The sequence below is a fragment of the Seriola lalandi genome, unplaced genomic scaffold (assembly GCF_002814215.2).
Source record: "Seriola lalandi dorsalis isolate HSWRI2012SDOR001 ecotype SW California unplaced genomic scaffold, Sedor1 jcf7180002054959, whole genome shotgun sequence".
Lineage (NCBI taxonomy): Eukaryota > Metazoa > Chordata > Actinopteri > Carangiformes > Carangidae > Seriola > Seriola lalandi.
Genome location: NW_019525510.1, coordinates 327,692 through 354,956, shown reverse-complemented (window position 1 = coordinate 354,956; position 27,265 = coordinate 327,692). Strand labels below are relative to the sequence as shown.

Here is a 27,265-nt window from a genome sequence, read left to right as displayed (position 1 = left end):
GGGGGGGGGTGCGCGCGCGCGCGCGTAAAAATAGACATCATTTCACTAATGCCATCACCTGGCCTCTGGCACTTTCCTGCGCAGGGTCAGAGAGGCCGGAGCACCTGCTGCAGAGGAGCAGCGAGAGGATCCGAAGAGGAGAGGTAATTATACTGCACACCGCTGCTGCACACATGGCCACTGTGATAGATAGATAGATAGATAGATAGATAGATAGATAGATAGATAGATAGATAGATAGATAGATAGATAGATAGATAGATAGATAGATAGATAGATAGATAGATAGATAGATAGATAGATAGATAGATAGATAGATAGATACTTTTTTGTGCGCAAAACTGAAAAAAAAAACATGTTAAAATGCCTGAATAAATGCGCATGTGATGCCAGTAAGAGGTACAGGCCAGTGGGACCTTCTACAAACAAGCCTATAGCTCCAAGCAAAGAGAGGAGACGGAACACAAAACACCAAATGTGACAAACTCAACGCAGATCTGTGTGATATGTATAAATGGATGCAGCGGCACAACGTTGTACGTGAATTCACACAGATAACTGGGCTATGTAAAACAACACACACTAAATCAGGCAATAACGACGACAAACCGTCTGGAAAATGGACGCACATAGTGCAGCAAGAAATCACCCCCTCCCCTCCCCTCCCTCCTTCTCTGTGTCTGGATGACAAATCCTATCCTGGAGTAAATATTTTGAGGATAATTGAACTGATTGTTATTTGCAAGTTTCTCTGTCTTGAATATAAAAGCGGCAGTGTGCCTGTGCTGCACTCATGACTTTCAGACCATTATTCCTAATGTGGCGAATCTTAAATCGCTAATATGCCATTCTGCAGAATATGTCAGGATGCATTATTGATTTGGCTTTTTTTGTGTGTGTGTGTGTGTGTGTGTGTGTGTGTGTGTGTCCCCGCAAATATTCTTTTTAGCACCGAAAATATGAGTTAGATGGGGATCCAGAGGCTCTCAAAGGCCATGAAAAAGCTCGTCGTTAAAATGTGACATAAACTGACCTCTTCACTGCTTTTAAGAAAGCTCACTAAAAGCTCACTAAAGCCTGCCAAACTCTAAAGGAAGGGGTTGGGCGGGGGGGAGTGTAGGAAATATGATGAAGATAGGGAAATGTAGTGAAATTAGTGTTTGACAACATGTTTGCCACTGATTCCGGAGACACTTTGTTGTACCTTGAACATATAGATTATCGAGGACTTCTCTGAGAAAAATAAAGATAATTTTCGGGTCAGTGCTTCACTATTGATCTTATTCACTCCGTCCTTTATAGGCTGGTTATTCACAGCAGCCCCCCGCTGTGGATACACAGTACATTTCGGCCTATACAGTTAAGCCCTCATACTGGCTACAGAAAGCCTCTGTATAGACAGCGAAACGTTTCTAAATCTAATCACAAACGAACCGTAATTAGACAAGTAATTACCGGCGTAATTAACAACCTCTTTCTGCTCGCTGTGCTTTGAAATGGACGGACAGCGAGCTCTGCGCTTTATGGCGCACAGGCAGCAGCAGCGGCAGCGGATAAAGTCTTTATTATTATTGCTGGAAACCCATCTGGTTATAGTCTTGCCCGAGACCTCCTCCCCCCTAATCAAGGTTTTAATTAAAGACGGTTGAGGGCCATGGAGAACATGAAGGCCAGTAATTAAGACTAACATTGGACCCTAACAGATGCAACCCTCCTCCTGCGTTGCTGCAAAAAAAGGAAGCTCACAAATCAAGCCGCGCTCAGTAGTTTATGCATATTTGCAATATTCAATATTAATGATGGTTGATTGGCGGCTGCTGATCATTATATGCGTAATATAAACAGGACTCGTTCAGCTACGCAAAAACAATCTGTTCTTATGTAACTTGCACCAGGTTTAAATGACATATTTTTATGTCAGGCTTTAAAAGGGGAGTAAACTCTGCACAGGCAGGTTGGATGAGTTTATAATTTCCACTCTAGGCTACAATACAGTATTTAACCCCTCATCTGAGATCAGACAGACATCCCCATTTACTGAGGGGAGTCGCGGCGGTCTGGGAGTTTGTTTTCATATTTCTGTGACATGTATTGATTTGAGGACAGCTGTGGGGTTTTGTCGCAGGAGAGAGCCCCCGGTCACCCTGCATTAGTGTGATGCCTGCGCACCAGCCCGGCATCTGAGGGTCTAAACAGGACGGGGGCTCGACGTTATCGTCATGCATGCACAAGAGTGCGGTTTAAACCGCGCGTAAAAGTTGATTTTTAACTTATTACTTATTATTTCACTCAGTGGCAGGCGCGTTTGGATACTAAATTACATTAAAAAAAGAATGACATTCTTAATTGTATCTACTGATATCCTATATCTGCTGGGGTATTGATCCCTAATCCAAGCTTTCTGGGCCAGTTATAAATTTAATTAGAAAAGACAAAAATCACACGAAGGGTTTAAGGTAAAATACAGGTTTCATTTCAGGTACAAAAATAATCCTAACTGTGGCTTCGTCCAAGCAGCTGATTCAAACCTAAAAACGAGGCTTCATGGAATATTTTGCGTATATGCTGTGCGTAAAAGTGCACCTGGAATATCATGACTGAAGCCCCTAGCTGCTCCTGATAATCCTATGTACAGAAACCAATCACACGGGCCACGCTATACAAAATGCATTAAAACTGTGGCATGTGTGGTTATGAATATTCATCACATTTGCTTCAGTCGGTCCCCACTTATCCCACGCACGCGCGCGCTCTCTCTCTTTCACACACACGAGAAGAGACTTCCTCCATATAAATTGCATCGTGAAAGTTAAGATTTGCCCCTCTTCAGATGGGCAAGCAGATGGGCAGACATTTAGCCAAAAAACCCCCGCAAAGTTCCCTGCCTGCTCAGCCACCACTGGAGAGGGGCCTACAAGGAAGGTTGCACTTTGGCTTCTCGACCTCGCCACATCTCCTTGAACAAATGGCAGGCCTGAAAGCGAGTCAGGATTCAGACCTGGGAGAGGCAGCCTTATAAACGACGGAGGGAGAACTTTAGCATGTGGAGCCAAAGTAAAAGACTCCAACAGGAAGAGTCAGTCATCACTCCACCTTTCTCCTATAGCAGGCATGCAAGCACATCAGCTCCTCCAGACAAAATAGTCCTTATACACCTAAAGACCCCTGCGAAATAACTGAAATTATAAACTGAATTTATGGTTATGATATGATGTTTTGTGACAGGCTCATATAGCTAACTGTATTGTTATTCCAGATTTCACCTAAATCACACACATGGGTGATACAGCCAAGTGATCTTTGCCTACTCGGTGGGTGGGACAGGCATTCAATAAACAGGTAATTATGGATGGAACAGAAAGTCGCGCCACGTCTGCAAACCTTCACAATAAAAGTGCTAAAAAAAAAAAACAAGTTTGAACCAAGTATATCTGAAGTTCTTAATGCAAAGCATAACCACAGTGTTACAAAACCATCTTCAGATGATAAGAGACAGGAGAGCGAGAGAGAGAAAGAAAGAGAGAGAGAAAGAAAGAGAGAGAGAGAGAGAGAGAGAGAGAGCGAGAGAGCGAGAGAGCGAGAGAGAGAAAGAAAGAGAGAGAGCGAGAGAGCGAGAGAGAGAGAGAGAGAGAGCGAGAGAGCGAGAGAGCGCTCCATCATCGCCACTTGTGGAGCTTTTCTGCCCCCTAGCGCCCAACTGCAGATCAACAAAACAACTCTCGATGTTGAAGAGTTTGATGTCGAAACACGCTGCCGGGTTGAATGGCACTCTGCTGAACAAAAGTGACTTGAGCACTGTTGGATTCAGGTGAATTGGACATTTTACTCAATGATTATTTTTGACAGTTTAAGTCCCATTACATATGCTTTTTGTTCTGGTATTAATTATATTATAAAGCCTAATTAAATAAAAACATGAAGGTTTTGTTCGTTTGTAAGTTAAGTTTTATGTGTGTTTGGCATCATGTGAATGAGGGTCAAAGGATGTAGTTTTAGTTTTGTATTTCTGAATCTGCTGTAATGTTGTAGAGTCGTATGGTTCAGGGAAACATACTATTCAACCAAGGATCATTTTACTTTTGATTCATAACTTAATTCAGTTTCTTAATTAAAATAATAAATCAAAGATATGCTTATCAAAAGATATGGTTTTCACACCATAAGTCAAGACAAACAAGGTGTGAGAACAAACTTTAATTTTTAAGTACTATCACAACTGATTTGATCATATGATTTATCAGGTGCTCTCTACATTACGCCTTGGAGCTGTTAAATAAAAAATATATTTTTATGGGATTATGCAAACATTAACATGTTAATGGTTGCTGACACATATTGACGTTTTTACTGTCATGGTCACATATTGTTCATTGAAGCAGTTAATGTATGTATGTAGTTCCCTGGTATGTCAATAGAAATGACCTCTCGTATCACTGAGTTTATGTTGACAGGCTACACCCATCCACTTACCAAGGTTCTCATATTTAAATATGGGATAAGATCTGATACATTATCTAACACAATAAAAATTATACACACATAGATAAAAAATCCTCAATATTTACAGTTATGAATCCATTACGATTATTTTGAGCATAATAGGAAAAAAGAGACAAGACAGACCCATGTGTGTCATAAGACTGATACTATTTAAAAACATTTCTGTCAGCCTTACCAACCAATTAGCTATGTGCCTGAATCATAATTTTCATGATCCATGAAATAACAAAGTCACTTTAGAGAGCATTAATATATAATTAGTGTAAATAATTCATAACTATTAGTCTTTAAAAATGAATTTGAATACAACACAAGGGTTGCCATTTTGAGTTTTGGGGTAAAATCCAGGGCCAAAGCACAACATACAAGAAGTTTTGGAGCATAAAGCTTTCTTTTTAACTAAATGTAAGTTCATGACACAGACTGCTGAGTTTCAGTCAGAGATGGAGTGGAGAGTACAAGGTTACTTTTCTAGATTTCACCAATCTTACCATCTCTTAATACTTTCTTACCATCTTAGATTACAAATTACTGTTTCCTTGAACAGTATTGATTTTCCCTTCTATGTGTTGCATTTTGCTTTATGATCACTGACCAGATCTGTAACTAACCCACTTCACTGGTTACAGGAGAGCAGTTCTCTAAAGCTTTCTGGTCCAGGTACACAAGAAGGAAACAGGCAATTATCCTTAATATCCCAGTAATGTTAAAAGAATGAGACTCAATTTTCCATTTGGTTGCATGGAGAGAAATGTCAAACGTATTGGATTGAGACCATTGTTTTATTCATTAAGGACGCACGGTGAAGGTTGATGAAGAGGTATTAAGGTTTTGCTTCTCATGCATAATTTAGCCTATTGGTCAGGTGGGCCTGGCGCTCATATGGCCAATATATGGGCTGCTTTGATAATTTTGCGACTTTTTCAGACACTAGAATATATTCTATAATACTTTGTAGGTCATAATATCTGATATTTTATCTTAAGAAATAACACTGTGGCTTCTATAAAAGACACACATAAATTCCCCTTAGTGTGCTGCAGTATTTTGTCTTGTAATGGAAATGTGTTTCCCTTAGAGGATCTCTGTCTCTCCCTCTCTCCTTCTCTCCCTCTCTTTCTCTCTCTATGCATGGAGGGTGGCTGGCATTTACTTGACAATTTCTGCCTTTAAGTGCAGGCTTTAAGTGCAGTGTTTTTATCTACACCTAAGATAGCTACGGACCAGGACAATTTAACAGGCAATTTAACTGACCGTGTGTTAGTGAAGCTGTCTGAGTCCCACTCTCTGCCAGAGCGCCATGGCATGATGGATGTAGGCAGTCTGGGCTAGGTGAAAAGACACACACACACAGACACACACAAACACACACACAATCTCGTTGAATACACAGATATACGGAGATACACAGACACACCACCCTGCCATATTTTCCCAATACAAACACATATGGGCCCATCCACAGCCAACCCCCTTCCATTAAGTCAACATCTTGTGCTGGCGGTTGGAACAGTGCGGGGCTGGAGTCAGGTCGTCCAAATCCGTCAGTAAGAGGAGGCAGAGGCGTTTGTCATCCTCCTCTCTGGGCACCATCCTCCTGGAAGAGAGACAGGGGGGACAGAGGGTGGTGGAGCTACGTAGCATCTGGCTCTGGTAGCTCCAGCTGCAGGGAGAGAAGGGGACAGGAGCCACGCCGCAGCCCAGGGGGAGACACTCTTTCTGCAGCCAAATCTGATCCTCCACCCTATCTCCTGGATGGAAGAATGGAGAAGCAAATCAGTAAATAGTGTTTGCGGGTGTTACTCATAACCAAAAGAGCAGAAGAAGTTGCAGTGCAGAGAAAATACTGATATTTAGTTTCTTGGTTTCTTCTGTTGCAGTGTTTTAATGATCATGCCAATTTTTCATTGATCTGACACTGATCTCTTGATGCAGTGCTCTGAGAAGAATTGGGGTCATTAGACTACAGAGATAAACCTTTTTACATCACATGGTATTAAGGTCTTTGTGGCAGCCCTACAAAAGAGTCCTCTGCCACAGAATAACCCCTGCAGCAACAGCATGAAGGCTGGAAACGGCATTTGTGGCGTGCATGCGCACACTTGTGCGTAGTTTCCCTCAAACATGCCACAATGCAGGGAAGGTGTAAAGAAAGTATTGTAATGCCAACTGACTACAACGTTGGACCAGAGGAAAATGTCACCCAAATGATGACCCATAAATCATGGGCCACAGTCACGCAGCCAAGGCCTAGAGACAGAGTCTTTAGCATCGAGCGTCAGCACACAAAATGATGTTTAGCCAGTGGCAGACATTTAGCACCAGATCCCATCGCCTCTGAGGGAGCTTTGTCACAGATCTATGGATGATTCAGAGCCTGGGGACAGCATTTAGTATTAGCACTTAATGTCCCGTTGTGTTCCAGGGTTTGTTCTCAGGCGATATAGTTATGCTGATTTAAGGAAGGAGATCAAATTAGATGTTTAGAGGGAGGGGATGAGAAGTACTCAGAGGGGCAAGACATGCATTGTTCTCCTATTGTGAAGTATGACCTTTATGGAGGGAAGATCTAGGGGGCTGAGGAGCCCCTCTTCTCAATCTGAAATGTCCTCTAGGATTAATTAACCCCATTCTCCCATTAGGCCTCTGGGATTTGCATTTTAGATTGGGAAAAGTCCTGCAGGAGCACTGTTCATCTGAACTCTCCCAGGTGTTCACTTCCTGTTCAAAGTTGTTTTTGAAGTATTTTTACGCCTTTTATTAGAGGTCTTAGCTTTAAAAAGATGACATGAAATGAGGCACAAAAGATGGGGAATGACATGCACCAAAGGTCCCTGACACAAACAAAGGATGTTATGGTTCAAGGCCGGCACCTTAGCCCCTAAGCAGCTTCCTGTTACAATCCTACACCCCACAACTATTTTTTGAGCGTCACTGTATCGTTGAATACTTGGTTTTACTGACACATGATTTTTATGCCGTATTCAATGACAAGGATGGCTGTGTGACTTATTTCAAATGTTGTAAGCCACAAACATATGAGGTAAAGAGAAATTACAAATAAGCACTGAACATAAATAAAAATATATGATTAGATACTGCTTATGGTTAGCCGGAGAGGCTAATGAAATTAGCGGCACAGATCACAAGCATCTGTTTGATGTCACTAATGATGTGTCAACGGGGCTGCCATGTGCTGTTGTTCTGATCACCTATAGATGCATGTCTGAATAATGTGATAAATGTCATATTCCCAAAAGAGAAAACACAAATCTACCATTTTTTCCCCTAAAACTGGACCGTTAATGTCAATCATGTGGAGGGCTACAGAAAGCCAGAGGCTGCCAGCTCACACAACAAGCACTGGTCCCCACAGTCTCATGATGAAGGTCCCCAGACGGTTTTCCCTCCACAGCTCCAGCTAATCTTCTTTTCATGGTCTTCATTACGACCTGTCAGGACATAAATTGACAGTAAATTGCCATGTTTATTAACACAGCACTAAAACAGCATCCTTAACTGTTCTGCCCCCTCATGAAACGTTAACGTTTAACAGTGACCAAGTGCATCAATTAAGCTGTGGCATAAAAGGATGCCGTGCCCAAACAAATCCCCCCTCACACACACACACAAAAACACAAACACATACACATACACACATACTGCCTCATATTCACAATTCCACCTTAATATGCCTCCTCAAACATTATGTCCTCTGTTGATGACCCCCTTTGAAGACCTATTCAGACAGACACTTGCTCGCCACATATTTGCAGCTCGAGTAACGATGGGAAGGTCCATGCTTCACAGAGCACTGCATCAACAAAGTCTTGAGTCTGAGACTTGCAGCGGCCTTTGCCATATAACACAGTAATTACTAGATCAAATCTGTTCAAATTGAGGCAACGCTGTTCTGTGATCCCTCCTATACTAATCAGCACGCTGAGGTATGGCTGTGCGACTATAAATTGCTGACTTAATTAAAACCAGGACCTCTCTGTCATCTAATTACAGGGAGAAAAGGTTATTGCTTCAATGCAATTTTCCAAATATGATTCCTTCACAGTTATTAAAGGCTCAGGCGTCGTTTATTGTTTCAGATTTTTCAATATGGAAATGGCCCCGGTGACAGACGTAATGACTCGGGGAAAACGCTTCATCTCGATAGTGGCCTGGCACGGCCATTTGTCTAAGATAAGTGGAGCGGACAGGAACGGGGAAATGTCATGGGAGGCATCCCATGATTGCCTCCACTTTACAGTTGTCATTAAACAGAGCAAAGGTTTCTTTTCTCCTATGTGGCAGCAATGAGAAGTTTATTAATCTATCCAGAATAGTAGGGGCGGTGAGTTATTATAACTATGAAAATCCAAAAGGGGGAGGGAAATTGTGGGGAGATTGTGCGATGAGAGACTCTTTATTCCCTGTTATTGTTCAGTCAAATCAATATCAGCTCCTCCACCAACCACAAAACCTCACAGTAAACTGTTGTAGAAAACATGACATAAAATTCACATTAATTATGAAAAGCACAGGAAAAATCACAAGAACACACTGCAACCCTAAACAATTAGTTAAAACATGGAAGAAGGCAAAATAGAAGCAAATGTGGAGCAGGAAATCAAGGGATATTTTCAATAGAGGTTGCAAAGGTTGTAACAAGAGTAAATGTCCTCAGTGCACACTCATATACACACATGATCTTTGGAGGCCTGCTTTAGGTTGAATCAGAACATGTTTGATTCTGCTGTTATCATCTTTTACTGAACTATTTCAGGGAAGTGTTTAACAGTATCTAAGACATGTTGACAGGCAATTTTATACACGTTTTCTCCATTGAATTTAGGACTGCAATTGACTATTAGTTTCATTATCAATTAATCTGTCAGTTATTTTCCTGATTACTCTATAAAATAATGTAAACAGAGAGAAATACCTTTTATATTTTACCATGGCTCAACTAAATGTTGTTTTATTGAACTAATGGTCCAAAACCCAAAGATATTCAGCTCACTATCACATATAATAAAAAAATCATCAAATCATCACATTTGAGAGGCTGCAACTAACAAACATTTGGCGTTTTTGTTTGAATAATGATGTTTATCAATTAATCGATTTAACGACTAATCGTTGCAGCTCTGTTTGAATTCAAAAATTATTCAACAAATGGCACTTGTCTGGGTAAGAGCACATTTTTGTCATAATCCTCATTTTCAGCATAAAGCTTAGTTTGTGTGTCATATCAATCATCAACATTAAAATCATTAGTTTGATTTTTTTTTTTCCTCACTTCTTCGCAGCTGTAGTGGGGGGAAGCCTGAAGTGAAACAAGATGAACCCACTTACCCCTGAGCTGCAGTCGACTGACAGAGTAAAATACAATCTTAAGTGTACCTCATTTGGACAGATACCTGAGCGACTAATTCAGCTTTGACAGTAATAATCAGACGGTTTCACCTCTGCAACATTCAGGAGATTCTGACTTTATCTTTATCATGACCTTAAACAGGGGCATGTGTGTTCAAAAGTTTTAAGAAAAGATTAAACATTAGATTAGATGCAATTGATTTGTTTTTTACAACTATTGACTAAAAATACTGTACGGAATATAATATACGGAATAACATACGTATACCTTCTTGTGTATACTTCAGTTTAAAAAAAAAAAAAAAAAAAAAAAAAGGTAAATAAGATAAACAGTCTGGGGCAGGAGGAGGCCACAGCAGAACTGTATATTCTGGACACTAATGCTCTGTGTCTCCCACCATAGGGTTTTCTTAATTACATTAACCAAATGCCTTCTGCAGTGTGTGTAATCTCATGGTTAACTGAACACCCCTGTAGCTGCAGCCCCCTCCCCTTTCTATTCCTCAGTGAAATATTCATGTTGAAAGCCACTATTTCCATCTACTTTCTCTCTCCAGCATGTTAATGCCCGCTGTTGTTCAGCCATGCTCCCATTGTTTAAGACGAATCCTAACTTCTCAGTAACCTCCAACACACAGGCCACACCTCAAAAGCCACCACTATTGTCCCGTTTTAAAACAGTAAAATGGCAGAAATCTTAATCTTGGTGAGATGAGCAGCACATCTGAAGTTAGAAAATCTATAATACTGTTAACAGAAAATAGTTTAAGGTTGTGAGATGTATGTCTAATATCAATAAGTGATTAACTTTTAATACAATCCACGTTTTATAAAGTTTACATTGATTTATACTTTTTTTTAATAAATTAATCTCAGTGGAAAAACACATTTGTATTTCTTCATGTCTGCACAACACACTGATTCAAATTGACCAGGCAGGACTAATTTAAATATATTAACTATTCATTAATTGAATAAAGAGGCTAGTTAGCCCCAGGGTCCCTTTATAATCATAAACTGGGGTGTACTATTTATGCAAAACAGCAAAGTGCCATGTGCTGGCTTATTATGCTAATGATGAATGGCAAAATACATGTTTCTCCTACCCACGAAGGAGGATTAGGCATGGCAGTGTCAGCAAGTTGTTTCCAGGGTACGGAGTTTGCTCTTCCATATTACAGCATGTTGAGATGCATCTGAGTAATGTGATTCTTCTAGTCTTCTTCATGTAAATATGGTCACACCCCCTCCCCATGCAACTCTTTCTCTGTCCTTCTCAAAATTTGATGCTACAAGCAACGACTTCACAAAGCCCTTCACCCCAGCACCGTCACACTCTCACACTGACTTTGTTGACAATGTGTATAATCCCAAACCAGTAATTTTTCCTAAATTTAAAGTTTGTATACCTCACTGCTTTTTGTAAGGTATCGTGACTCTAGAGGTTACTGAGGGACTAAAAACAGAGTCAGTGACCCGCCGTGGCTAAATGAATGCAACATGTGAATAGGGCACATCCCGGTCAACTACTAATCCACTTAATAATATCATTATTGATAGTGTATTGGATCAGTGCATCCCTAAAGCCAAAGTGATCCTTTAGACTCTGTGGTGGCAGGAATTGGAATAAGTTAACTTCACACATTCAAAAATAAGTAACTGCTGCAATTTTAAGAAGTGGAAGCATTCTCATCCTATATAAATATTTACTTTTTCCTGTCTAAATAATTTTATTGATGATGTGTCATCCTTGACATTTAGGAGAACATGTGTGTGATCAAATGTCTTCCTAATCACAATGTCAAATAAATGAAACTAAGGGACTGCATTAAAATTATAAAGGTAGGGAGGGGGCTGAATTTTATATTTCATATTATTCAAAAAAAAAAAAAAAAAAGACAAGACCCAGTCTTATTCCGCACATTATTTCCTTGAGCCCTCCCTTTGACTTAAAGTAAAACCGCAATACCCTCCCCCCAGTATCTCAAATCAATACGGTTATGGCAAACCTAACAAAATGTCTACTCTCTATTTCTGAATAAGAGTTGCCCTGATACTAGTCTCAGAAATGCCGCTGATACTGCCTAAAATATAGGGCCGAGTCTAGTGAGTATGCGAGTCTATGCATAAATCCAATACCATGTAATTTATTAATAAACTTCATCGTTTCACTCTCAGATAAAACTGCAGTTTTCACAGAAATCAAATTTTCTTTGCCCCTCTAAAACAGTAGCCTACAAAGGAAGTCACACTATGCAGCTACTAGCTACTACTGTTTTAAAAACGGTGAAGGAGGATTGATATCTGGTAAATAGTGTAACGTTGGTCATTAGCAAAATGTCAGAAATTTGGCAAAATGTTACAGTGGAAATTCCCACGAGGAAAAAGACGTGTACATATTTAAGGGTTTTATTCCGAGTTGTGGTACTATAGGACAACTAGTATCACAATTGTTATTTATTCCTAGATTGTTTTTAATGACCGACAGTCAAATTAGATAATAAAATAAATAATCCATGGTATCCATACAGGGTTAGTAGTATATAGCTGTTAAAATCTTTTTTAACGCTGTGGTGTTGGATTGGTACAAGGTTTCAGCCAATACACAAGATCAGATATTGGTATCAGGAAGAAAAATATGGTATCGAACATCTCTATTTTGAATAAAGAGCTAAATACGTGGCTAATACTGCAACTTAATGAGTGAACAGGGCACAAGTACCAGCTTACCTCCCAAATTCCAAATGATTTATTTTGATCAGATTGTCTTGTACCCTGTTACGTTTGGTTTTGGCTGTTTGACTGTGTATCATAATCAAACCAATCACTCAATGCCCGGGTCACATGGTTCCTCCAGACAGCTGTTGCAAAGAGTGTAGTGTCAACGCACACATTAATTACCAACAGTTAATTTAAGTTCAGTGCTCGCTAATGAAAGATAGATAAAGTTTTGTGCAGCATGCACTCCCATTCTATGGTAAGAGTGAGCTCTTTTACACACAGCACAGTGTAAGGTGACTTGAACAGGTGCTACCACTGTGCCTGAATGATTAAAACGAGCAGAACCGTATGGAGCCAGAAAATGCTTCCCTCTCTTACAAACCACTACAGAGAAGTGTAAAATATGTTAGCCCCATTCTGCACTGTCTCATCTACTGCATGAAAGAAAGTCCCAGAAGTTCCCATAGAAAGGCTTTGGAAAGTGGCTATGCACTGGAGGAGGGGAGCAGTTAAGAAAAAATGTATTTGCAAAAACAACCAATTAGTCCTTATCCTTAAAGTCTTTTCTCTGGTACAACTGAAAAACCGTTTGAAAACACATCATTCTCACACCTGTGTTGCTTTTTGAGTTTTGTTGCCATTGATAGCTGCCATTAATCATAAGTTAGCTAGCTAACATGTATTAGCTAACGTTAACACTTGTTCAAGCAGACGTCTGCCAAACCAACAAAATGTAAAACTATTAGATAAAAGTTAACTTTAACCCAACCCAGTTCTACGTGACAAAAACAACAGCAGAGAAAAATAGACCGTGGTTTGGGAGTACCAGGTGAAGTCCTGGAAGTTGTTGTTGTAGGTTCGGTCATGCAAGTCTTGGAAGCAGACGGTGGGTCAATGAGATTATGCAGATTTTATGGAAATCAAGCTCTCCTTGCCCCCTCTCCTCCCCTCTATACCAAAACAGTGACAGAGCAGATGCACTGTGGTGCACACAAAGGCCATTTATTCATGTAACTATTACATTTCTTTTAAGACAATAAATTTCTGCTCCACCAAAAAAAATACATAACCCTCCCCCTGTACTGACTTTCTCCCTCCAAATACTTTCAGTCGGTACCTAAACTGAAAATAGCTATAACAGGTTAGCAACTTCTGTGGAGCCACCTAACCAAGCCAACAGCTATTATTTGGTATCAAAGATAAGGATCCCCCCTTAAACAGTGGGATGAATGAAACAGCTTTTGTTCAGCAAACAAAAATTATCTTTCCTCTGATGGTGCAATGTGCTGATTCTGTGCCTGGACTACAAGTACATATAGCAAGCATGCTAGTGTGGTATATTTTTAGCATACACATGTAATTCTGTATGAGAAACTTCTCGAGCAGCCTCAAACACAGCTAGCACGTGCACAGCCCTGACTGTACCGCCTTAAGGCTTTTCGGGGTATGTAGCTTTTGGGTCCCAGTTTTCAACACTTTGTGTGTTAGATTACAAACTACAAGGAAGACAAGACTCTGCAGGGTTGCATATTTGTGGGAGAAAGTGCATAATTAACACAATGGGGGCTTGAACCGTAGTTAATCACAACCTGTACATGCACATACCTGTACGCTCCACACATTTACACACAGCCACGCCGTCATGGCGGGTGCATGTTGGTACGAGTGGCAACATGATCATGATACTGACGCAGCTCTGCGGGTTGTGGAGCTGTACAATTTCGTATAAGTCGTGTTTTTACTTCTCACTGGCTCCACACTGACCCATGCTGACTCCAGACTGAGCCGAGTTTGCGCGTCGGCTTGCAACGTGGCGCCTGAATCCCTCTAGCGTTACCGACATCCTGTGGACCAATGGGAGGGGTCCTCTCGGTGGAAGAGGCTGGGCCTTGCCTGAAACGGACACTGTGATTGGCTGTGCGTAAGGCGGCAGGAAATCCCGGTTTGGTTGCATCCCTTCCTCAGGAAAAGGGACAGGATTGTCTAAAATCGTTTTGAGTGAGGACTGTAGGTGCTCTCAGTGGACCTGTGTGCAGGACCAGGTGCTTTTTGCAGGTTTGGTGTTTGGATGCTGCTGCAACACTGTAGCAGACCGCTGCTGTAAGAGAGAAAGAAAGGTTAGTGTGGCGCTTACAAGCAGTGAAAGCTGCTACATTGCAGCTTGCTAATTCTACATTGTAGTGTCATATAGGCCTGTTTAGAAACAACAGCTGTGGCCTCAGAGAGAAACCCAGCTTCATCCCTGACCGATGGACCTCCTCAGCTTCGTGTGCGCGGTCCTTCTGTGCACTGTTGTGGTGCATGGTAAACCAACGTTAAGGAAAGAGAGAGTTCATCATGACCCAGAACTGAGCAGGCAGGCGCACGAAGACAATAAAAGCTACCAATACGACCATGAGGCCTTTCTTGGCAAAGAGGAGGCCAAAACATTTGACCAGCTCACCCCCGAGGAGAGCAAGGACAGGCTTGGGTAAGGAAATAACATTATCATTCTGCCACATGAGCTGACTTCGATATGTGACAATACACTGACAGTCGTAGTGTTATTGTCATTGTTTTGTTTTTTTTTGTTTTGTTTTTTTGTAAATCACGCACAGTCACTTCTTCTCTCCTGCTGTTGCGTGTAACTGTTCAGGCTAAGGACATTAAAATTTAACAACAGGAGCACAAGTGCCTGAGAGGGATGTGCATGCCAGCAGATCTACAGGGCTGCATGAAGCACTGTTCGCACACACTCCTACAGAGTTAATTGCTTTGCCGAAATCTTAATTATAGATCGTCATTAAAGAACCATTTGTAGTTGATGGAGTTTGAGTAAAGTAGTGTGGCAGAAGGCAGTCTTCATATAGCGCTGCTGTATCAAACTTCATGTGCTACGTGGTTCTGTGTGTGTGTGTGTGTGTGTGTGTGTGTAAAGGATGTGTGTGCGCGTGCGCATGCGAGCTTCTTCATTCGCTTCAAACTACTTGGATGACATGTTGGCACTATGTAACACACGTTGACTAAATGGGCTTTTCCCCAAAGACAACGTGTTCCTGTGGCGATGGGAGTGGGAGGACCCCTGTAACATCTCAACGTGGCAACCCAGGTCTAAGAATACACCACAGCTACACTGCACTACACTTTTTTGTAGCCTACTAAAATGGGTTTGCCTGCCCCTCCCACCAGAGTCTAATTGAAGCCACATCCCTTGTAGTAAAAATGGCGCTGCCAAATATTTATTTAGTTGTTATTTTCTTCTGCTTGCTGGGGCTGGTAACTGGGTCTACAGTGTACCTTAGACAACTCATCAGTGGGTGGGAGATGAAACAGCACTAAGAAGACTTTACCTCTGGTCTTGGAAATTCTCCAGGAACATTAGGCAAATGGGAACATATATGTCTCTAACAAAGGTTTCCCTCTCTTTCTCCTCTTTCCTTTTACAGTAAAATCGTGGACCGGATAGACAGCGACGGTAATGGCTACATCACCACGGCTGAACTCAAGGCCTGGATAAAACGTGTACAGAAGCGTTATGTATATGAGAACGTGGCAAAGGTGTGGACAGATTATGACCTGAACAAAGACAACAAGATTTCATGGGATGAGTACAAGCAGGCCACATACGGATACTACCTCGGTATGAATTCACTTGTTTGTTTGTTTTTTTATATCCACTATTAAAGTATAACACAGCTATTTACAGGTGTGACAGTAACCTGATCTCACTTCTCCCTCTTAGCCAACCCGGAGGAGTTTGAGGATGCCACAGACCAGTTCAGCTTCAAGAAGATGCTTCCTCGTGACGAGAGGAGGTTTAAATCAGCTGATCTGAACGGGGACCATGCAGCAGACAGAGAAGAGTTCACAGCCTTCCTCCACCCTGAGGAGTTTGAACACATGAAGGATATTGTGGTTCTGGTAAGCCCTCTGTGACCACATGATGATTAAATGTGATTAGAAGTGGGGCAGGGTAGTAAGGTTTTCTGCTGGTTGAATTTTTTTTTTTTTTTTTCAAAGGGAATACTAAGCAGAGTGTTAGACATTTAGATTTGCACTGAGAAAAATAAAAGCCCCTCAAGTTAAAGTTTTGTAAGTTGTTTGCCCTCTAAGAAATATGATTTAATTACAGGAGCCGTGTTTGTTCTGATGGGCCTCTTGGATAAATGCGCTACATTTGGATAACTCCCTAATGAAATTTTAACTCGGCCCGGAAATTATTGAGTTTCTTTATTTTTTGGAACAGGTCCAGTGGGATGGACTGGCTGTCCCATTTAAGACTCGGTCTTTAAATATAAATTTAGCTTCATGGAACAGTTGTGTGGCAAATGTTAGCAGCAATGCGCTATGCTGCAGTGTTCATAAAAGTTGTACTACCCATTTGACAGAGTTAATTATTAATCGCTCATTTTTATGATGTCACAGAGTGTTACCAAAGAACGGTTCTGCCAGCGGTGTCTTCACTGATTGTGGTGAATCTGGCTGAAGCCAATAAGAGTTGGCTGTTTGTCACAATAGGAAGTGGTTAGACTCCTTCTTTATGATGCAGATATTTCATACAACCATTTAATACGTGTTTTTGATGGTGTTTGCAGTCACACAAGAAAACATGAGAAGCAAAGACTTTATGGCTTTAGACAGGACATGATGTAGGCCAGTGGGACAGATAACTAATGGAGCTTATAGAGCAGGCTCGGGGAGGAACATGAAGTCTTTTCACTGTGTGGAAACTGTACACCTACACCCTGTCCTATCCTGCTGATGGTCGTCATCAAGTACTCAGACTTGTGTGTGTGTGTGTGTGTGTGTGTGTGTGTGTGTGTGTGTGTGTGTGTGTGTACATTGGGACTGGGGTCACTGGTCAATGACAATATGTAATCAACCCTCACCGACCTGAACTTGACCGACCGACTTGGTTGTTATTTGCTTGACACAAATTGAAACAATGGGATTGTATCTATTGTTCAGTTCAGGTCATTAAAATGCTTGCAGTGAAGCACATTACACACACTGTAATTTTAGAATTCATTTAAGAATGCTTATGAAATGAACACACTGCCGGTGTTTACAGAGGTCTATAGTGGTATATAGGTTTTACATTTTTAATGAACATCTCTTCTTGTTTACACGCAACCTTTCACAGGTCAAGTGGTTATAGAAAATGGATGGATGAATGTTTTTATTTATTATTGTCCAGGTATTAGACTATAGATGGTACATGGTCATTAATCATTCAGCAGGGTTCAAAGAGGGTATCTTACCTGCAGGAAAAGATGCATACAGTGATTTGAATCTGTGCAGCTGTGTGGATGTGATATGCCCAGATGAATAGCAATTACTGTACATGTAAGTGTATGGTTGTTAACTAATGCGCCGCTCACACGGCAAACCTTTTAAGCAACCATTTAGATAAATTCACACACTGTCAAATGCAGGACGTGAGAGAGAAAACTATCTACCAGGACTTTTGATTCTTTGCTTAAATATCACCTTTTTTAATGTGGAGGGTTTGGCTCTCATCAGCAGAGAATCCTGACAATTGTCATGTCAGTCTGCCAGACAGCTGTAAGCTGACCCTCATACGTTCACTCATCCTGCCTGGGGGGGGTTTTGTCTTTTTATTACTCAAAGTGAAAGTTCCACTGTTGTTGACCCTCGTGTCTCCCTTTAATGACATCATTACCTCACTGTGAATGCAGGAAACCCTGGAGGACATTGACAAGAACGGCGATGGACATGTGGATGAGGATGAGTATATTGGTGAGTTCAAGCGATGAATTAAAACAAATTGAATCAGTAATGGAAATAACAACAGCTTCATTAAAGATGTATAGAAGCTCAGCAATAGGCTGTTTATTGCAATGAAACCATGCAGTAGCAATTTGTAGCATTAACAGCTAAATGAGAATATAAACATGGAGCATCATTTAAATATCAACAATTTGCAGGTACGCTTATCTCCTCGGGAAAATTAGGGGAAGGGGAAGAGTCACCGCTTTTGAGTGTTTAAAAATGTAATTCCATTGTTCTCATTTGTCTCCACTCCTGCGCTAACGCCACGGCCCTTTTGTTGTTTCAGCTGACATGTTTGCTCATGAGGATGGGGGTCCAGAGCCAGACTGGGTCAGGACTGAGAGGGAACAGTTCTCTGACTTCCGAGACTTGAACAAAGATGGTAAGATGGACCAGGACGAGATCCGCCACTGGATTATGCCCCAAGACTACGACCACGCCCAGGCTGAGGCCAGACATCTGGTGTATGAGTCTGACCAGGACAAGGTAAAACATGATTGAGCTTCATCAACGCGCTGCAGTCCTGTTTCTTTTCATCTTGTCAATATGGAGTCATGACAATGATCACATGACCATGATAATAATTGATTAAAAGTTCTTTACTTAAAATGTTGACCGTTTTCTGCTACACTGGAATTTTCAGATCATTTTCTAAAAGTCAGTCATCTTCATTTAAATGCCTGCTCTACTTGCCTTTGTGTTCTGCTATAACCAACCAGGCTGCACGAGCAGGCATCTTCCACCATTTCAACTTTTTGCTGTTCTGGCCTGAGATTAAGAAAATACTTCAGCTTTTTAAAAAATATTGATATAATAAGGATTACTGATCTTGCCTTGTCCTCTCTTCTCAGGATGAAATGCTGACCAAAGAAGAGATCCTTGAGAACTGGAACATGTTCGTTGGAAGTCAGGCCACCAACTATGGAGAGGACCTCACCAGGAACCATGATGAGCTCTGAGCTCTCAGTGTGTGTATTCGTGTGCGTGTGTGTGCGTGTGTGTGTGTGTGTGTGTGAGAGAGAGAGAGAGAGAGAGAGAGAGAGGAGGATTGTTGAACATCTTTGTCTTCAAAGACAAAATCACAGACTCTTATGCCTCCACCTACCACCGCTCCACCTCTCCATCCTTTCCCTGTAATAGTGGGACAGACATTAGTGTGTTGGACTTTAAACCAACACTGTAGATATCAAACGAGAAGAGGAATGAAGGTCGGTCCTGCCACTAACACTAAGAGTCCATTTTGGCGCTTGTGTCGACGGCTCTGTTTCTGACATTCAGGAGCAAAGCCAGACTCAGACTCTCCATCGATGGTGCCTTCCAGCCGCATCGCCGGCTTCGCTGCCTCAGAGATCTGTGTAGATAGTCTTTAATAAAAACCTGTCAAAGCTGAGTGCTGAGCTTTACACCAATTGTCAGATACAGGAACAGTTTTTGATAGCAAAGTTAATGTGAAACAGCAGCTCAGAACATTTATGCTGACTTTATTTATTTATCAGATAACCTCTGAACTTTAGGTCTGAGAGGACTACTGTGTTTAAATAGAGATTTGTTTTTGTTTTTTTACTGAAGACACATGTTTCTTTGTTTACAGTTTTTCTGGCCAAACTATTATTGTTATTATTTTTTGATTTAGTCAAATGCTCTAAAAACTAACTGATGTTTAACAGCATGGTTTTTGCACGTGTTTGTTTTAGTTTAGCCTGTGAAAGATTTTTTTCCTGGTAGTTTTTAATGTATTTATTAAGGCCAACAGTATGCTCTATGTTCAGTTTTTATTGACTTTTAGTGATGTTACGTTTGAGCTTTACCTTTTTAAATGTGTCCAGTTTAACTAAGTTTGTTTGTTTTTGATTACTGGCTTGAATACATAAGAGGAAGGAAGAAAAGGTTCCTCTCCTCACTCCTCACATGACTGCTTTCTCTCTGTTACATCACTCCCAGGTCATCCTCTGTATCAGATGAACCCAATGTTTTATATATCAACCTGGTGTTTTTGAAATGCATCTGCTGTCATTTGTATCACATATTATATATTGTTTACTGGACAGTTTGTATGACTGGTGCATAGAACAATGCAAGGGTCTTGTAATTTTAGTCAAATTAATGTCTAATTCTTCTCATCTTTTAATGCTTTGATGTCCCAAACCTCAGTTGCATTAGTAGTCCACATCACACATGGGCACAAACGCATCACCATGCCTCATTTTCCACACTACACATGTTCATGAATTGTGTCAAAATAAAATAAATAAAAAAGAGAAGACGTTTTATGTATTTTATTTGTTAAGCTACAAAGAATCAGCACTGAGTAAATATAATTTCTCTTTTCAGTATTTCTGCTCAAGGATGGAGACAGAACACTCTGCATTAATATGGTGTCTTTTCAGGACGACAGCTTAAAAGAATAATTTCAGAATTCTCTGTCTCGACAGCTACGACTTACACATCCAGCACTGATTTATCTAAATATAGGTCATTTCAGATAATTGTTCAGATACTGACCTTCTCATATCTACATGAAGCAGTGTCCTACTTTCCTGGTCTCCCTGCTGTTACAGAGCACAGGTACAGGTGAACACTTGTCCATTCACTCACAGTCTGCAGTAATCAGACTCCAGCCCTACAACCCACAATACTTAAAACCCCCTTTCAGTCCTCCAGACGGATCCACCGTGCTCTGTTCCTTGCCATTTCCTCCTGCATTAACTACTCGCACTATTTCTGCATCTTTTCACTGGCAAAGGGCAGTTTTTTAAGACAGCAGGCTACCTTTTATTTTCTTTCTTTTTTTTTGAGTAACTCTTCATCCCTTCAGCCTTTTTTCCTTTTTACTGATTTGACAGGATTTCCTAACATTTGGCTAACCCTAACCCAGTGTATGTATATATTCAGGTATCAGTTCATTAGGAACACCTAGCTAAAACTGATGCAGTCTAATTTAACAATCCCGTAATATATCCTCCTTTCATGAAGGTTATAATGTTCAGTTTATGCTGAATGTAGATTAATTGCAGGCCTGTTGTATTGGATTACATTAGTTTGAGCTTGGTGTACCTAATAAATTGACAACTGACTATAAAGTTTATATATGTGCTGTATGTATTTAAAGTTTTGCATGGACGTACTGAACGCTGTTCAAATCTGCTTTCAACTTTTTGACCCAATGAATATCATGAACACGCAGACGCTGTTAACACTTCTCATGACTAATCGCAGTCTACACATACACACACACACACACACACACACATGCACAGCAGAGATGGAGTTAAGCTGACTTGCTGTTGCTGCTGGCTGTTGCAGTAAAACTCTCAGATGTAACTGAGAAAGCAGCACTGCCACCCAGCCTGTCCCCTCTGCCTGCTCATGTGGAACATATGGATATATGTGTGCCAGTTAGCAAGACAAGTCAAGCGGGACCAGTGCGATAAAGCTCATTAGGAACAAGGGACAGGGCGATGTATGTGTGGGGTGTGTTACTCTGTTGTAATGTAGGACTTTCTTCAAACACTCTCAGATCACGACTGCAGGAGCCTCAAATGTCTTGTTTTGATATCTTTACTCTCACACAAACTTCTTTGACGTGTTTTCAGGTTTAGATAACTTTGTAAGAGGGCAACATGACAATAACAATGACTATTTCATAACAATATGCAGAAATAGGTTACCAAATTCTGGCGTGGCTCCACTTGCATAGTGTCGTCCCATAATGCAAATTTCTTTTAAGATGAAGGCCTTCTTTGTTCATCAGACAAAAAGCTCCAGGTCTGAGGAACATTCAAAGTGGAGGTGTTAGTGACATTTGTAGCTGTTTTTTGTGTTATTTTCGGACTTGATAATGTCCATTAGATAATCTCATGCCTTGCCTTGCCAAAGAGCGTGTGGTCAGTCTTGCATCATACATTTAAATAATTGGGAGGCCCAAAACACCAAGTAGCTCAAAGTACTTCCTCCAAATAGCATATGAGGGTTGTCATGTGTCAGGGTGCATCTGTGTGTCTGGGCCAACTGTGTGAGTGAAGGTGGATGAGTATTATTGGTGCACGGAGATGTAAAAGAACCAAATGCGTGTTTGCCTGTGCAAGATGCGGGCACGTGGACTCTGCGCAACCTGCCTCGCGGTCATGTTTAACAGCCTGCCCCTCCTGTTTTCGATAGGATCCTAATCATTCACACTGGGGGAGTGTGTGTACAGTAATGCCTTCAGACGGCGCTCATATGAGTGTCTGCGTAGATCAACCCCTCTCCACTGACAATAATGAGCCCTCTGGGTGAGAACAGGATGGAGACAGTGGGAGAGGAGGGTCATAAAGTGTAGCATATTAATGTCTACGACCATGAGCCCCCTCCCCCCTTAGTCTTGTCCACCAACGATCTCCTTTTAAAGAGCTTTATTCATAGTACACTGCAATTTCCATATCAGCAATTAACAGCAGCAAACCAAAAATGACTACTACAATTAAACTGCCTGCATAACAAACTATACAGCACATACAACCCCCCCTCTCTCAGCTCCCCCGCTCCTCTCTGACTCTTCTCATCATGATGCCCTATTTTTCATCTGAGTATATCTGCGCTCCCTCATCTTTGTCTTTTATTTCTTGTGTTTGTTCCTTCCACCCTGGGGATTTGTAATGATCTTTGGGACATCTGACCCATCCTGTGCTGAGGCTTTCATAACAGGCTTTCTGCCCATTATATAATAACATGCATGATGGCAAAAAGAAGAAGAAGAAAAGGAAGTACAATCTGTGTTCATTATCGAGCTGTTGAGACAAAACACTTAAATACTGAATGGGAACTTTATATGATGCTATGCCTTAACATGCCATCTCAAAGGATAGGCTTTCCCTTTCTCTTCTCATTTGAACTCAAATTATGATTATAGTTTTCTTGCTGAGGCTGCAGTCATAACTGCCCAAAGAAGGACACATTTTTTTACTATTAAGGTACATAACATTTACAATAATAACATTGTTGCTATTATTGCTATCACCATCCTAATTAGTAGAATTACTACTATGTCTTTGTTTGCTAGTAGTTACATACTATATAGTTATGTGTTATAATGGTCAACAGCACATAAGCTGTGTATTTAAGGATAATATGCAAACTAAAGAAATTAAGATCAGATGATGATGCACAAGGCGGTACCTGCCAGTAAGGACTTTGAGGTCATGTCCTCTGTAATTTTTCTGGGACTTTGGGAGTTTTACAAACCTAAAGCACATGGATGGTATCTTACATGCCAATTCCTGTTAGTTCCTTATGTCATTTATTGTGTCTTGCATATCCTAGCCCACATGGACTTACAAGAAACCAAAAAGAAAAAGAAAAATAGATTTCTTTCTAAAAACATAGCTCAAGTTTCTAAGGGTGTATTTACAGGAAATATTATTTAACGATTAGCTGACTGAATAAATTTGAAAAATTTTGAAATAAAATTAAACACCCCATTTCTGGTGTGTAGTCAGAATCTTCTGAGGAGCTGCACTGAATGAACTTGACTCATGATCTCAGTGTTTCTGAAATGCTGGCTGCAGCCCTGATCATACACAGACCGTTTTTTCTTCGTTCATGCAGGTTGTGTGGTTGTAGATGCGTGTCATGTGAATGTAGGCTAATTCAGCGCCTTGCATGTTTCTATGAAGCTTGAAGGAATCCATCAATCTTTCATGTCAAATGGTTATCCCTCCTCTGTCTTCCACCACAGGACTCTACTCCTCCTAGTGGTGACTGGGCAGAACAAGAGAAAACCTTGTGTCCTTTTAACAACTGCGCTTGGTGCTCGTCTATCATCATGAGTTTTTATGTGCCCATCAACGCAGTGTAGATAGGGAATAGGCCATTAATGACTACACAATTAGAGAGAAGGCTTTAAAGAGCAATACATTTCAATTTAGGAACCATAAAGCTAGTGAGTTGGTAACTAATTATAACTGCCTCTGGAGTAATGGAGGAGCTCTTTGGACTGAGGTCAGGTTGACTCAAAATCAGTTTCAACCAGCTTTTGCAGGCCGCTTCTCTGCTTTAGTCGCCCACTCATTCTGACAGGCTGCTGCATATCACATATGACATACACTGAGAGAAAAGTTTTCAAGTTTTAATTAAAAGACGGACAAAGTCGCCCACAAAAGAGTTGTTTTGGAGTTGATGATGGTGAGGGTGGAAACAAAGCTATCCTAGTGAAAACGCCTCTCTCGCTCCATTTGTCAACATTCATCTCCCTCCTTTCTCTGGTCGTCTCTCCCCATGTCCCAGCATCTGGATACCTTTGGGATGGAGGGGAAGAGAGGGGGAGATGAGGCCTTGTTTCATCCGTCCCATCCCGCTGCTCCCCGGGGAGCTTGGGTAGGTTTGTGATCTTGTATCTCACATGATAGAGACACATCTAATCCTGTTAGGAGTTAATATCTTCCAGCGGAATGGAGGAGACAGCAGGAGGGAGAAAAGAGGAGAAGATGAAAGACGGGACGGTTGAGGAGAGAGGGGAATATTTAAAAAGCTCTATCTGTCTCTTTTTGCTGGCCCACATATTGGATTAGGTTTAGAGTATACATACATGTGTGTATTTGTGTTTCTGTGCCTGTGTACTCTCATGGGATCTTCCCGGCTGCTGCCTGCATATCTGACAGACTCCTCTCAAGGTGTTTTCCCCTCGTTGTCTTTCTGTATCTGCTCCATCTCTGCTCCCTGAGTGAGAAAGTTTACCCCCTAGGCCCCATCTGAGCTCCAGGCCCCCAAGGCCTCCGCATTCCCAAAGCTCCTACACACCGGAGCCCCTCAGGCTCCCTGCTATACCACAGGGAAAACCCCCAAGAACCCCTAGGCCCCTCAGACTGTGGAGCAGCAGCTCTGCACAAGAGAGCTAGCCTGAGGGGAGGAAGGGGGTTGCTGTCTGGGAATACAACTAAAAACATGCTTCACTTAATATGAACAGTCCCTGACAGCGCCTCCTGTTGGTGTAGCATTGTTTTTACACGCAGGCCTCCTTGTAACCCCGTTAAGTTTCCTCTCTGGGGCCTTGACCTTGTTAACAATCCCCTGGGGCCTCTGTGTGCTACATGTGCACTGACCTTTCCGACTCCTGGAGGTTAAATAATGTCTTTTTGGCCCAAAGAATCACAACAGGGGCTGTATGCTGATGCTGGATGCACCTGGGACTTTACTGGATGACATATTGAAAAATAATGTCACTCCTTATTAGACCAAGTAAATGAAAAGCCTCATTATTCAGTATAACTCAATATAAAAGGGTGAAGAAAAAAAAGGTTGGAACTTGCACGTATAGAATGAGCCGTACTTGTTTCCTGTCTTTGAGTGTGAGAGTGAGGTTATATTGCACTTGCATTCGAAAAGAAACCTTCTGAGGGGGGTTGCATGTGGGTTTAGAGGCTGTGAAGTTAGCAGGCCTGCTGTCCTACAGATGTCTTGGGCTGTGCATTACCAGGTGTATGTCACCTGAGATTACCCAAGCTGACACCCCTTAAAGGCAAACAGCCAGCAGTACAGCTGAGGGGGCATCTGGTGGCGTGTGTGTATGTATGTGTGTGTGTATGTGTGTGTGTGTGTGTGTGTGTGTGTATGTGTGTGTGTGTGTGTGTGTGTGTGTGTGTGTGCGTACGTGTGCGTGTATGTGTATGTGTGCTCATGCATTCAGATCGGTGGTAACGTTTGGCAGAATGGGAGTGGAGCGCAGACATTTGTTGTGTTAGCGGATATCACTTCCTCCCACTATCTCAAAATCAGAAACTTTCTCAATCAATTTGAGGAATGCAGATCAGGCAGATCAATGTAAGGTTGAGGTCAGTGTCTCTCTCTAAGTGTGTGTGATAATGACGGCAGTAATGAATGAGGACGTTTAAAGCATGCGCTCCTCATGCTCCACACGGCCTCAGCAGTCTCCAGTTAAGAGTGAACTGGAGTGAGTAAAATGTTCAACTCTGCTGTCCCTCTGATCTTCCTTGGCTTCCCGGCGCCCCTGCAGAGAGAGAACAAAGAGAAGCACTTCTTAATCAAAGTGCATTTGATTAAGAAGCAAAAAAAAAAAAACAGAACATCACAGAGATACTACCTCACAGCCATTATGTGGATTGGAAAACAACTTGAATCACCACTTCAAATGAGCCGTATGTGACCCTGAAATAGGAGAACTGCGTTTGAATCCCTCTGTTAGTTTGACGAATGTCTGCGGTGGAAGTGAAATGAGTTGTGCAGGTGCAGAGTGAAATGCCCTCAGTAAATGTGCACTGTGTTTTCCAATGCATGAACATGTAGCCAACAGCTAAATATATACGCTTGTATGTGCGTGTTTACATTGCTTTTCCAGGTATATGACATCATTAGGCCACAGAGCCATGCAGCAGCTCTCTGTGCCAGCACTGAGTCATATTTTATTAACATACCTGCTGTAGCTGAATCATCCCATCACTTATAGACTTGCGCACGAGCTGACACACAACTCCATCCACATCATGTATATTTGATGGTTCAGGGCATATTCAGAACGAGCCCTCCTGTTTTTTCACTGTCGTTGACATTAACATATTTACTGTGGATACTCGACGGCCACTAAAGGTGAGAGGAAGGTGGATTATCTGAAGACGGAGGTGTGAAAGTATAAGTTGTAGTTTGGCTTCAGCCTCACTCACAGCTCGAGTCCCATCTGCTTGGACTGACAATGCTGATACTGCCATCATGTGGCTCAAGGATGTAAAGCTGCCTTTCTAATCTGGATGCTGTTAGAGAATTGAGTGTGTGTGTGTGTGTGTGTGTGTGTGTGTGTGTATGTGTGTGTGTGTGTGTTTGTGTGTGTGCGTGTGTGTGTTTGTGTGTGTGCGTGTGTGTTTGTGTGTGTGCGTGTGTGTGTGTGTGTATGTGTGTGTGTGTTTGTGTGTGTATG

The 27,265-nt window shown here is 41.5% G+C and overlaps 2 protein-coding genes across 9 annotated transcripts in view; one reads left to right on the top strand and one right to left on the bottom strand.

Annotated features, from left to right (window-relative positions):
- pax6b (paired box 6b) overlaps positions 1-14,383 on the bottom strand; it is a 43,230-nt gene extending 28,847 nt beyond the window's left edge. For 3 of the 8 annotated variants that reach the window (XM_023395255.2, XM_023395250.2, XM_087170768.1), the window contains exons 1-3: positions 14,197-14,379; positions 7,854-7,952; positions 5,755-6,251 (exon numbers count right to left, since the gene is read on the bottom strand). The gene's annotated coding sequence lies outside the window, so the exon portion shown is untranslated. Of the gene's footprint in view, positions 1-5,754; positions 6,252-7,777; positions 7,953-14,196 lie in introns of all 8 variants that reach the window. The other 5 variants (XM_087170771.1, XM_087170769.1, XM_087170772.1 and 2 more) reach the window with 4 other exon arrangements.
- A 159-nt stretch (positions 14,384-14,542) lies between these two features.
- On the top strand, positions 14,543-20,624 carry rcn1 (reticulocalbin 1, EF-hand calcium binding domain). The gene is made up of 6 exons (XM_023395232.2): positions 14,543-15,061; positions 16,017-16,210; positions 16,313-16,491; positions 18,270-18,330; positions 18,650-18,849; positions 19,215-20,624. Exons 1-6 carry the CDS (start codon positions 14,841-14,843, stop codon positions 19,320-19,322), a joined length of 963 nt encoding a protein of 320 aa, XP_023251000.1. The 5' UTR covers positions 14,543-14,840; the 3' UTR covers positions 19,323-20,624.
- The last annotated feature ends 6,641 nt before the right edge of the window (positions 20,625-27,265 follow it).